The sequence below is a fragment of the Oncorhynchus kisutch genome, linkage group LG2 (assembly GCF_002021735.2).
Source record: "Oncorhynchus kisutch isolate 150728-3 linkage group LG2, Okis_V2, whole genome shotgun sequence".
NCBI lineage: Eukaryota > Metazoa > Chordata > Actinopteri > Salmoniformes > Salmonidae > Oncorhynchus > Oncorhynchus kisutch.
Window position 1 is genome coordinate 19,324,384 of NC_034175.2, and position 13,336 is coordinate 19,337,719.

At 40.6% G+C, this 13,336-nt stretch overlaps 2 protein-coding genes across 4 annotated transcripts; one reads left to right on the forward strand and one right to left on the reverse strand.

The window, feature by feature from the left end:
* Window positions 1–1,888: 1,888 nt before the first annotated feature.
* On the reverse strand, window positions 1,889–5,497 carry LOC109908795 (RNA-binding protein 8A-like). Of its 2 annotated transcripts, none has more exons than XM_020507506.2 (6): window positions 5,369–5,497; window positions 4,546–4,605; window positions 4,333–4,410; window positions 3,967–4,103; window positions 2,657–2,793; window positions 1,889–2,398 (listed from the first exon to the last, which is right to left on the reverse strand). In XM_020507506.2, exons 1-6 carry the CDS (start codon window positions 5,487–5,489, stop codon window positions 2,350–2,352), a joined length of 582 nt encoding a protein of 193 aa, XP_020363095.2. In that variant the 5' UTR covers window positions 5,490–5,497; the 3' UTR covers window positions 1,889–2,349. The 2 variants fall into 2 exon arrangements, with proteins under 2 accessions (XP_020363095.2, XP_020363086.2); XM_020507497.2 differs by having other exon boundaries at window positions 5,363–5,493.
* On the forward strand, window positions 5,476–9,246 carry LOC109908806 (type-4 ice-structuring protein LS-12-like). Of its 2 annotated transcripts, none has more exons than XM_020507518.2 (4): window positions 5,476–5,593; window positions 8,025–8,093; window positions 8,395–8,512; window positions 8,834–9,246. In XM_020507518.2, exons 1-4 carry the CDS (start codon window positions 5,581–5,583, stop codon window positions 9,105–9,107), a joined length of 474 nt encoding a protein of 157 aa, XP_020363107.1. In that variant the 5' UTR covers window positions 5,476–5,580; the 3' UTR covers window positions 9,108–9,246. The 2 variants fall into 2 exon arrangements, with proteins under 2 accessions (XP_020363107.1, XP_020363114.1); XM_020507525.2 differs by lacking the exon at window positions 5,476–5,593 and adding an exon at window positions 7,543–7,671.
* The last annotated feature ends 4,090 nt before the right edge of the window (window positions 9,247–13,336 follow it).

Here is a 13,336-nt window from a genome sequence, read left to right on the forward strand (position 1 = left end):
ACTTAGACTAAAGCATCCGCCAACTCCTGGACAGTCTGTGGTGCAACGTGGCGTTGGTGGATGGAGCGAGACATGATGTCCCAGATGTGCTCAATTGGATTCAGGTCTGGGGAACGGGCGGGCCAGTCCATAGCATCAATGCCTTCCTCTTGCAGGAACTGCTGACACACTCCAGCCACAGGTCTAGCATTGTCTTGCATTAGGAGGAACCCAGGGCCAACCGCACCAGCATATGGTCTCACAAGCGGTCTGAGGATCTCATCTCGGTACCTAATGGCAGTCAGGCTACCTCTGGCGAGCACATGGAGGGCTGTGCAGCCCCCCAAAGAAATGCCACCCCACACCATGACTGACCCACCACCAAACCGGTCTTGCTGGAGGATGTTGCAGGCAGCAGAACGTTCTCCACGGCGTCTCCAGACTCTGTCACGTCTGTCACATGTGCTCAGTGTGAACCTGCTTTCATCTGTGAAGATCACAGGGTGCCAGTGGCGAATTTGCCAATCTTGGTGTTCTCTGGCAAATGCCAAACGTCGTGCACGGTGTTGGGCTGTAAGCACAACCCCCACCTGTGGACGTCGGGCCCTCATGCCACCCTCATGGAGTCTGTTTCTGACCGTTTGAGCAGACACATGCATATTTGTGGCCTGCTGGAGGTCATTTTGCAGGGCTCTGGCAGTGCTCCTCCTTGCACAAAGGCGGAGGTAGCGGTCCTGCTGCTAGGTTGTTGCCCTCCTACGGCCTCCTCCACATCTCCTGATGTACTGGCCTGTCTCCTGATAGCGCCTCCATGCTCTGGACACTACACTGACAGACACAGCAAACCTTCTTGCCACAGCTCACATTGATGTCCCATCCTGGATGAGCTGCACTACCTGAGCCACTTGTGTGGGTTGTAGACTCCGTCTCATGCTACCACTAGAGTGAAAGCACCCCCAGCATTCAAAAGTGACCAAAACATCAGCCAGGAAGCATAGGAACTGAGAAGTGGTCTGTGGTCACTACCTGCAGAACCACTCCTTTATTGGGGGTGTCTTGCTAATTGCCTATAATTTCCACCTGTTGTCTATTCCATTTGCACAACAGCATGTGAAATTTGTCAATCAATGTTGCTTCAGTTTGATTTCACACAAGTGTGATTGACTTGGAGTTACATTGCGTTGTTTAAGTGTTCCCTTTATTTTTTTGAGCAGTGTACAAACTGAACAAAAATAAACGCAACATTCAATGACTTACAGTTCATATAAGGACATCAGTCAAAATAAATAAATTAGACTCAAATCTATGAATTTCACATGGGAATACAGATTTTATTGAACCTTTAACGAGGCAAGTCAGTTTAAGAACAATTTCTTATTTACAATGACTGCCTACCCTGGCCAATTGTGCGCCACCCTCTGGGACTCCCAATCACAGCCAGATGTGATACAGCCTGGATTCGAACAAGGGACTGTAGTAACGCCTACACATGTTTGTCACAGATATCTTTAAAAAAAAAAAAAAATTGTCTGGCAACATTCTTGCAGTCAGCATGCTAATTGCACACTACCTCAACTTGAGACATCTATGGCATTGTGTTGTGTGACATAATTGCATAATTTAGAGTGACCTTCTGTCCCCAGCACAAGGTGCATCTGTGTAATGATCATACTGTTTAATCAGTTTCTTGATACACCCCACCTGTCAGGTGGATGGATTAGCTTGGCAAGAAAAATATTGTGCTTAACATGAGAAATAAATTTTGTGCAAATGGACAGTTTCTGGGATCTTTAAATTCAGATCATGGAACCAACACTTTACATGTTGCGTTTATACTTTTGTTCAGTTTATACACAAATATAGAGAAATTAAAACATTTGTAACAAAACAATGACCATGGCACACATGATTCACTTAAAAATGTTTTATTCCCATGTAATACATAAAAAAAGGCCACACAAATGCCCAGATTTCCAAAAGCATCTTAAGGCTAAGTTCATCGTGAAAACCATGGATCCGATGGTTCTAACAATGAACTTAGCCTTAATATGCTTTTGGGAAACATGGCCCAGAACATAACCAAATTAAACCATGAAACAGAATAGAGGGATCCATATGAAAACACATACCACTAAAACAGTTTGTTGTTGATGCAAAAAAAGTTTCGCTGATCAGTGTATTTGGTGCTTGTTTCAGTAAAAAAGAATTTTGCCAACCCTGTCATTTTGCTGGAACAACTAATAATTTTGGCTCTAAAGCACACTTGTCAGGGCCATTTGCAATTAAACAGTTAATTACAATAGACATCAGTAACGTTAACGCTATTACAGAACGCAAATGTAATAAAATAAAAAGAGCAGATGTGGGGAATCAACGTCGTCTCCTGTCTGGACTCCTGCTGCGTCTCCGTCCACCACTCCTGTGGGGAACAGAGGGAGGGTTAACTCAACAAAATCATTTACAACACGTCAAATTTACACTTTAAATCAGTCATTTCTCTTTTCCCCCCATTCAAGTCATGCCTCTGCACCCATTCTGTTCCCCTCTTCATATTAGACCCAAACAAGTCATCTTATACTTAAAATGTGAAATGGGTTTATGTTTCAAGTGTTCTCACAGCTCCAAACCCCTACAGTTACCCTCCACAGTAGACTACCGCTCACTCTACGACACTCACCTCCTCTTGCTCTTGGGTGGTCCTCTGACAAAGCCCCAGTCCACACTGATAGGCTGGCCCATCATGTCCTGGCCATTCAACCCTTCCATGGCTGCCTGGGCTTCTTTGTATGTCTCATACTCCACCAGCGCATAACCCTGTGAAAGGAATTAATGAGCAAATCCACGAGAAAGTCAAATTCTAGTCTTAATATTACGACGTGAAGGGCTTACCCTTCGCAGGTCAACACGAGTACCTCTGTCAACCCAGACTAAAAAGGACAGGAAAACATACTGCAATACAGAAATGGCAGGTGTTGCTGTATTCCTAATTATCCCACAATGTAAAACAGCAGATCGAGGTGATCGAAATGCAGCTAGTTCTTAATTAAACAGGCTTTTGCATCGCCATGCTAGGTAACTAATGCAGCCCATTGGATTCCCTGAACGTGTGATGCCTAAGGTTGAGATGTGCAGCTGCAGGAAGTGTTGTGGAATTCAATGTCCTGCTATATTCCAAACACACCATACTTAATAACCAGTTAATGACTGTACAGATACTGGAATGGCAAAAATGGGTGAGGAGAATGCTTGTCAAATCCTAAATTAAACAGTGCTTCAATTGATTAACAACAATAACAGAATTTCAGTGATGGAAAAAGTACTAAATTGTCATACATGGGGAAAAGTAAAGATACCTTAATAGAAAATGACAAGTAAAAGTCACCCAGAAATACTACTTCAGTAAGTCTAAACGTATCTTGTTTTAAATGTACACTAGTGGGAAAATTAATCATCATACTTCAGTAAAAGTAAATGCTATACATCAAGACTGCACTTTTTCTCTCTCGGGGCAAACAAGACTTAATTTACAAATGCAGTATGTGTGTTTAGTGAGTTCGCCAGATGAGAGGCGGTAGTGGTGACGCGTTATTATTGAAAGCTGTGTGAATTGGACCATAAGTCGGTCCAGCTTGAGCATTCGAAATGTAGCAAATACTTGTGTCAAGGAAAATGTACATATATTATTTAGGAATGTAGTGGAGTAAAAGTGGTCAAAAATATAAAGATACTGCCCAAAAAACGTACTTTACACCACCCTATAATTTTGTCTGCTTTGCAGTAAAGAAAGTAACAATTTCAACAAAAACACACATTGTCATTTGTCCATGTTCAGTGTAATGCTGCCACCTTGAGGCTTAAGAGAAGTGCACAACAAATTACACAATTATGAAACTCAATATTAGCCAGGCAAATTAACCCTGGCAAAACTGGCCAAGCAACAAACCCCAAATTAAAATGTGCTGTGTAGACATGGGGATTCGGCCTAACCTTGAGGTAACCTGTTCTTCGGTCCAGGTTCAGATGTAGGTTCTTGATCTCTCCAAACTCTGCAAACTTGTCGTGGATGTCCTCCTCAGTTGCCTCTTCATGTACCCCAGTCACGAAAAGGATCCAACCCTCCACAGCTGAGAAAATCAAAAAACATGTCTGTGTTAATTAAATAACTGCCTCTATGGTTAACTTTGGCTACCACCTGCTATAACACAATACTTAAATTAAACTCGAATTGTTATGAGCATTTTAAAACTTGGAACGATGTACAAAAACACAGTTTCAAATCAACCCCCCCCCCCCCCCCCATTCAGAAGTGACTGACAAAAAAAATGTCCACCCTAAATTCATTATGGCACTTACATCTCTGAGGACCTGGCTCGTCTCCATCCTGCTCCACTGTATCATAGTCCTCTCTCACTCTGGACCTCGCTCCCTCCTCTAGCACAGCAGAGAACAAAGGGAATCATGCATCCCACCCCAAACATACAATTGTACACTGTCATACACTATTGAAAAATCGGAGAAGCAGAATACAGCCATGTTAGGAGTCAGAAATGCAGTGTGGTAACTCACCTGAACCAAAACCTCGTCCCTTTCTCCTCTTTGCCTTCTCTTTTAACTTGTGGATGCTGTCTGGGGAATGAAGACATTACAGACACACATTAGTGAACTGAAAGTACAGACACACGCGTTTTTAAGACAGCTAGCTACAGTAGCTAACTCGACAGAAATAAATATCTAATAACTACGTTAGTTGACAAGTTATTACCGTGACCTCACAGTTGACAAACAAATTAATTAGCTAGCTTGGTCACATACAAGTTGAAAGGGTGTTAGCTAACGTTAATGTTAGCCATCATACGTTCATTTTAGAATGGTGTAACGTTAGCTAGTAAATTAGCTAAGCTAGTTTAGCTAACGTTCAGTAGCTCACACGCTCATCGCCATCGGGTTACAATAGTCGACAGAAGAAATGCTGATTATGTAGTTAGTGAGTTATTAACACTGATCTCGCAGTTTCCAAACAAATGAACTGCCTACCTAGCTACCACTTGTGTTAGCCAGATAGCTTGCTAATGCGTTAGCGCAACCTACTCGCCATCTTTTAACAATGCCAAACAAACATTCAGTAACTGGAAGAGTGGCAACTGTACACATTCACTAGCTAACACCTATTTTTCAAACGACATAAGCACAATTCAAAAAGGTATTACACTACATAAGCCAACCAGCATGTTTGAATGGTTGCAACTAGGCCCAACAGTCAACACGCATCCACGATTTACGGATAATATTCACTCAGTTAGTCGAAAACTCCCCAAATACGCTATATTAGCGAGTCCATAGCAAGCACACAAAAAACACAGAACTACTGTTTCATAAATTTTACCATCACCATCCTCATCCATAGCAAAGTCCTCGCCTCCCGCTTCATGAAGATCTAGTACGTCCGCCATGTTGTTAGCTCCTGTTTTTTGCGCTGATGCGCGTGAACGTTGATGATATCCGGGAAGCATCCCTGCCTGGTGTGTATTCATTAGTTGGATTACGATTTCAAAACGTTTCGTCTTTTGCTAAACGTTTTGCAATGGAAATTAGAATTTCTACATGACAAATGCAGGTTGGTCCCTTTCTGTTTGTTATGTTTGTTTCCCTTTGGTTTCTGGAGTAAACAGTAAACGGTTTCTGTTAACGGAATCCGACTAATGAATAGACAGACCCCTGTTATCAGAGACGCTATAGAAAGCGTATAAATATAATCCAATATATTATAACTAGAAATGTGAAATAAATTAATACATGGGTATGGGCGTGTATTGTTCACATCGAATTATTTGTGTCAGTTAGTTTCAATTTATTAGTTGAAGATTTAAATGGCAGTTAGCCTAGCGTTTAAGAGTATTGGGCCAGTAAATGAGCTGACTGGCTGAACAAATTTCGTTGTGCTCTTGAGCAAGGCACTTAACCCCAATTGCTCCTGTAAGTCGCACTGTGTAAGAGCATCTGCTGAATGACTTAAATGTAAATGATTTGAGCAGGCACAGCACCTTGGGAAAAGGTCATCATAAAAATTCATACATCACATAACCTTGTGATGTTAGGTTACTTGGCTAGAGGTGAGTTATGCTGACTGCGTCCATGATCCACCAAGCTGCCAGATGCCTAGAGAGAGAGAGATCTTCCTCAACAAAATAGGCTATGCCTTTCTGTAAAAAAAAGTTGCTGAAAGTACCTCAGCACAATCTTTTCCCATTCCCTGTTGTGAATCATAGACTCCATACAAAGAAAGATGCAGAGATGGAAAAATAATGAAAGAACTTGGAAATACAAAAAGTACTTTATCCAGAGGGTGATATTTATGAGAAATTGCTCAATCAACATCTAGGGTACATGTCACATGTCACATTGGGATCTCTGGTCCAGCCAATCTAATTTGCTGAGATAATTACATTCCTAGGAGAGATTCAAAATAATGAATGAAGTCATATTACATATTTTCTCTCTTAATGAAGGGTCTTTCTATATTCATTCATGCAATGTGCAATTTATTTACAGTATATCAGAGGATCATTCTTGCTGTATGTATGAATGATAATATGTATCATCATTACTTTAGATTACCCAGTAGAGAAAACAAATCCAACAGTACAGAAAAAACTGGACATTGACCACATTAAACTATTAAGCATGTGACTATAGGAGCACATGCCAGTATCTATGTTCTCAATCTACAAACTGAATAGGAAATGTCAGCTCTTTTGCTGACTCTAACTGATTGTAACCAAACCATAAAACAATGCAATTACCATTAGTTTCACATTATTACTGAAATAGATGTCCTCAGCAATAACAGGTTCATATACAAGCAATGTATCTACCATTCCCCTGATGTGATGGGTTTATCTGAGGCCCTCTATGTTTTTGGCTGATACTGTAACACTAGTAATGTGCAGTGAGGCAATGGCTGATGGAACATCCAACCTGGAAAGTAGAAAAGGTGTTGTCAGTCGTGTTACCATCAGTCTTTTTCTAATGTGCGTTTAATGGCTGTGTAATAAAGACTAGCTCTTCAGAAGAGGTCAATTCAAATTGAAGTCAGTCAATTCAGGAAGTGATTTGAATTTAAAATCTCCAAACCTTTTGACATAAACAGCATTCCCTTTTCAGTTGATTGAGAACTCATTGACAACAGAGGCCCTTTTTCAATTGTTGTGAATTGGAATTTCAGTTTACTGGTATTAGCCAGACTAGAACTTATAGCCTTCAATTCGAATGGACCCCAACCCTGGTTAACACGCACACTACCAAGCTTTTCTAATTTGTGTTGCTGAGAGTTACTTCCCCCAAATCAACATTATTATTATTTCTATAAAAATGCTAGCTCTGCCAATCCTTAAGAAAATAAGTTAATAAAACCCCAAAACATTGGAAACAAATGAGGGAAAATGAAATGATGCAACTTAAGCACCTTATCTCGAACCCAATCAGTACCCACACTTGGACTTTGTGTCTTTATTGGGACAGGCACCACATCAAGGTTCATCAGCCAACGCTACACATTTGCACATTCCACCTCACATTCCACATGTTGTAGCCAGTAAGATTTGGGCCAGGCCCCTTTTGTCCAGCAGGAGCTATAAATAACCCTTGGCCCCAGACACAAGGTACCGTTAGGTCCAAGAACCCCCAGAAGTAAAGGTAAGTCTTCCGTGGTTTTCTCTGTCTGATCCCAATGCCTCAGTATATTGGTTTAACACTTAAAGATTAGCCTCATATGTATTGTGTGTCTTTTTGTTAGTGTAGTAACCTCAAGAGAGATACATCAAAGTACTGTAAAGTTTTCATTATGACTACATGGTTAAATATGATGCCAATTTCTACTGCGATCTTAATGTGGTCAGAGTTTCATCACATTTACCTGGTTTCACCAAGGATAAGTGCAACTTCTGAAGGTGAACAGAATATCTTTTGAGTGTCAATCGTCATGTAGTGTACGATGTTGCATCTGAAACTCCCTGTTGTCGTCCTAATCCTCGTCTCCTCTTCTGTAGATCCACCTTGCCCATCAGCAATCATGAAATTCTCTCTCATCGCTGCCCTTGTTGTTGTGCTGGCCATTGGTAAGAATCCATTACATAAATTGTTCCGCAACAAAGAAAAATCTTTATGACTTTCTATCTTATCTGCATATATACTTATTACTACTCATGAATAGTAATTGAGTAACACATAACTGATAAACAAGGTAATTCAGAGGATAAATATTTATTTGAAAATCAAGCCCTTTACTCCTCTGCTAATCTATAACCTCTTTAATCATAACTACATCCATCCTTGTTTTCAGATTGAATTAATACTGTGCGTTATAAACACAATACTGTGTGTGTAACTAAGTGTGTTTTCTGTGTGTGCGTATGACAGGCTGTGAGTCCGGTTCCCTGGTGAAGCGTGACATCCCTGCTGAGATCGAGACTCTCACAAAGTACTTCCAGGACGCCATTGAGACAGTGAAGTCTCATGAGCTGATCAGCCAGGCTCAGTACGTCACTGACCACCACACTCTTCCAATATAATATAAAATAATAGAATAATTCTCTTGAGGGGAGATTCTATTGCAGATCAACAAAATAAGTACCATCAACTCTGTATGGAGTTGAATCTCTTCACGTTTAAGATATGAAGTCATTCAAATTGTTACTATTCATTTGATTTATTCGTAACATTGTACTTGACAGGGATATTACATCTTAAACATGTCTGTTTTCACATCAGTACCATACAGTCGGCTTTAAAGCTAGCTTGCTCCCTGAGCCTACAGCTGTTGGAAAACGTCTCTCTAAGTGTGTCTCTCTACCCATAGGGGTTACCTGGAGGAGGGTAAGACTCAGATCACACCTCTGACCGACAAGATCCAGGAGCATGCTGAGAAGATCCAGGAGCAGATGAAGCCCTTCGTCAGTGACATCGAGAAGCAGGTGCGTCCCATGGCTGATAACCTGCAGGCCCAGTTCATGCCTCTGGTCGACAAGATGCAGGCCCAGTTCAAGCCTCTGGCTGATGACCTGCAGGCCCAGATGGAGCAGCTCTTCCAGACCGTGGTTGACCAAACCAAGGCTCTCCTCCCCCCCCAGTAAAGCTAACGTTACATCCCCATAGAAAGGAAAAACCATCTCCACTCTGTCTGTTTCACCTGGTTCAAGTCCAGCTCACTCCTTCTCTTGACATCATCTTGAAATGATGCTGAAATTTCACCAATAAAGGGCTTGAAAGGTGGCCATTTTGTCTGTGATTATTTTCCCCACTAGGCTACCACTAGGGTTCAAACCCCCGAGCTGACAAGGTACAAATCTGTCGTTCTGCCCCTGAACAGTTAACCCACCGTTCCTAGGCCGTCATTGAAGATAAGAATTTGTTCTTAATTGATTTGCCTAGTTAAATAAAGGTAAAAAATATATAAAAAACATGGGCACATTGCAGATTAAATTAATACACTGTGTACTGCTGTGTAATTTAATGAAGGTTAAAGGTCAAATTATGGGGTTGAAATTAGATACATTTCTGGGCGGAATTTGATGGGAAGTGCTTATTGAAGTGCAAATTAATATTTGTTTTGATATACTGACCTTTGGGCCACTCTATCATATAGCCTATAAGCAGAGTTGGGTAGTTTACTTACTAAATATAATCCGTTACAGTTACTAGTTACCTGTCCAAAATTGTAATCAGTAATTTTGGATTACCCATACTCAGTAATGTAATCTTACTAATTTCAGTTACTTTTAGATTACTTTCCCCTTAAGAGGCATTAGAAGCCAAAAAGGATCCATCAAACGCATTTGGTGTGTCATCATAGTGGTCTCTAATTTGTGCTCAGACTCGCTCAGGTGGAACAAACTAAATTTGCAATTTTTTTCAAGGCTGAATTGAATGTCATTGAGGAAAGGAAAAGTGTTAATGTATTTTGTCGCAAGCAAGTAATCCAAGGAGTAATCGTCTAGTTTTTCAAAGTATCTGTAACCTGATTACACAATTTTAGCTGGAACTACTTTTTGTTGTAATCAGATTAAATGTACATGATTACATGCAATCAGTTTCTCCCCAACCTTGCCTAGGAGCCCGAGTTGTTAATATTCTTAAATAGTCATTTGTATTGGATGGAGTCAGCTAAATTTAGATTGTTATATTAAGATATATTCATGTCATTGATTGTAACCTTGTCATACTACACACACTCATTAATGCATAGAATAGGATGTCTTAAAGATGACAATGAAAATCTGATCTGACTGACTAGATAACTGGTGAAGTAGTATTGCTTGTCCTTTGTCTTGATGATGTCATAGTTCTGTTGAATTGCCTGGGCAATAGAGACATGCAGGGACTACAAAGTGCATAGAAAAAGAAAAGGTTACACAAAGTCAGAAAAAGGCACTAACATACAGTCACGATTACACATTTAATAGGCTATAACTGATTTACACTGTGGACAGGGACTTGAGCCAAGCCCCTCGATGTCGCGGAAACCATCATCTATGATCTGATCCATGCACTCACGGCAGAAGTGGTGTCCGCAGGGATGGCGCCAAAGTCTCCAGTGTTGAATGAGACCGCAACGCTGACAGCCGCGCAGCATAGTTGTGTATCCGAGAAGCCTGACATGAGTGACTTCCGAGGAATAGCCTACCACGTAACTGAAGGGGGTCAAAATAATCATCATCACGACATCACCATTACATTCTTAAACTCTAATCCCACAGAGCTCGACAGTTTGTAGTCCTAAAAAACAGAAATTATTTACATCTGGTTCGTTCAGCCATTACTATGGGCAAAATTAATGGGGAAAGTATAGGGTTTTGGAATACATACCGAAAATAAGGTATGTGGTTAAAACAGGTTTATGATATTTTATACGTTTTGTTCTATGCGGTATCAGTCAGTTATCATGAACTTTATGAATTACAAATCCTTTATGTGCGTTATGTTTTTTGAAGTTACATAAATGTTTAAAAATTCACAAAAAGTGATGTAAGCTGATTAAGATGACTAGAGCAAAACTGTATAAGATCTCCTCAGCCTGTGTTTACCACAGATCTTATTTTCGGTGTTTATCCAAAAACCCTACAAAAACTCCATTCATTTTCCCTTAGGCTTTGTTCAACGAACCATGGCAGAGTTAATGCCTACAAAAAGACGTCATCGCTGTTGCTTTCTATATCACCACCACCACCTTCTTCTTCGTCATCATCATCGTCGTACACAAATGCTCTCCTTTCAACCAATCAGCGTGCCGGAATGGACATTTGGGACCCTGATCCCTCCCACTTCATGTAGACTACACTAGAGTGTTGTCCGTGCATCCGTAATGTAAGTTTATGGTTTCATATTCATCATCATTGATACAATAGCCTAAATAAAAACGGTTGCAGTTTTAGACGGAAAGTTTATTGAAGTTTACCTAATTTAAATTTGGTGTAGGCCTACCTGTCTTTCGAATTTTGTCCTCTCAACTGGCAGCGCGGGAAGATGGAAAACATCACTCTCAAAAATCTCTGCAGTCCCTTCCATACCCTCATTGCTTTGGAAAGTCAATGGAAAAGGGTGAACGGGTCTGAAAATGAACGAGACAAAGAGTTAAGGAATGAGGCAGTGGTGTTTGTTCAGCCCAGGCTACAGCTTCCCAGATATTGTAACTTGAATTTAGGCCTGCCTACATACAGATATCTCCATTTTAAATAGCCAACAAAAAAAACGACAGTACATCATAATGGAGAGATGGTTGCAATCTGGAGAAAGTTGTACATCCTTTAAAAATAACTATTAAATAAGTGTTGATATGGGACCTGTATATTAGGTTTTTTTGTCTCAAAGCAATGAGGTAGACCATGACTTGTTGTCAATTTTGACACATAACAACAAAATCACTAGTCTTCCACACAGCTATGGACCCTTAAGATGAAAGGCTGAATGCTTTATTGGTTTTAGAAGACAAAACTCACATAGAGACACATTGGGTGTGCTGTAGCAACCCAAAGAATCAAATAAACATTCATCAAGTCAACGTTGAGCCTGATTTTGGAAAGAATAATATGTGTACTTTATCTCCTTATAGTCTCATTATTAGCATGATGGCAGTGCATCTAAGTGTAAACAATAAGTAGGCCTATGCCCCCCTTGAATACACTATGCTCAGTAATTTGATAGCATGATCTCATCTAGCTTCACTTTACTGTACCCTTGCCTATTCAGTTGCCAGGCTACAAGATGTACTCAAGGTGGCCTCCTTTAGCTAATGTTTAAAGGACTGAAGCATATTTTCAGGGAACCTCAGCCTCCTTCCAGCTGAACTAATCTCTATACATCACAACAACCTTCAGGCTGAAGGCTAAAGGCATTTGAACGAGGTAATGCCAGTTCTAGGTGACCTTCTCCTTGTAATAGAAGATTTAATGAAGACAACTTATCAAGTGCCCTTACTTGCAATCAAAGAAGCGCATGACAGAAAGTAAAAAATAAAAATGACATTCTAAGTTGTATACCTCTGCTCATTTTGATATGGCCAGATGTCTTGTCAGTTCTGCAACGTTGCCTCCTTGTAGTGAACATAAAATAACATATATGAACCACATTAAACCTAATTCAAATCTCGACTATGGGGTAACCAGGGATTGCCTCTGAGCTGTTTGTATAACATATGTCCACCATATGTCTGTCTGACTTCTGTACTCATAACATAAACGTATCAGTCAACATCAGATATCAAATGTTCTAGCGACCACTGTTACGAAGCAGCAGCAGCAGTACAGATGTTTATCAGACCATTAACTAATGACTGCATGTCTCATCGTGGTGCATCACATAATTATTCATAAACTCACCGAACATTTTAGAACTGCTTAATACATTTGGTAACACAGGCTTCATATCAGAGGGTTATGAAGGCGTATGAGGGACATGATGCTTAACAGATGTTATTTCCGTAGTGTTAAAGAGACAGTTGGTGGTGGTGCCACCTTGCTCTACAGCCTCTAAGACCCTGGGGTGGTAGTGGAAGGACAAGGCCAGGGTGATGTAGATGGGCACACCAGCTGGATGGAGAGCCAGTGATAAGCCCCAGCGATAACTGGGTATCAGGGCACACTGTGTGCCACAAAGGTTGGCACATGCAGTTACTGCCCTGTAGTTAGGCATAGAGGGAAACCCTAAAGATAAGCTGTGTCTTTGAGGTTCCCTTTGAACTGATCTGTTTCAATAACGTGTGCACAAAGTTGAATTTGAATTGTATTTTTGAGCCCCAATTCAGTTTTTTGTACTGGAAATATAGACATGAATAGCATAACAAAAGCAAATGGTCATGTTTGTGCAA

Coding starts and splice junctions, on each gene's coding strand:
- LOC109908795 (XM_020507497.2), bottom strand. CDS start 5,489: ATGCTTCCCGGATATCATCAACGTTCACGCGCATCAGCGCAAAAAACA. Junction 4,104..4,332: donor CGAGCCAGGTCCTCAGAGAT/GTAAGTGCCATA, acceptor TGATTTTCTCAG/CTGTGGAGGGTTGGATCCTT. Junction 2,399..2,656: donor CCACCCAAGAGCAAGAGGAG/GTGAGTGTCGTA, acceptor TGTTCCCCACAG/GAGTGGTGGACGGAGACGCA.
- LOC109908806 (XM_020507518.2), top strand. Junction 8,094..8,394: donor TGTTGTTGTGCTGGCCATTG/GTAAGAATCCAT, acceptor TGCGTATGACAG/GCTGTGAGTCCGGTTCCCTG. Junction 8,513..8,833: donor GAGCTGATCAGCCAGGCTCA/GTACGTCACTGA, acceptor CTCTACCCATAG/GGGTTACCTGGAGGAGGGTA.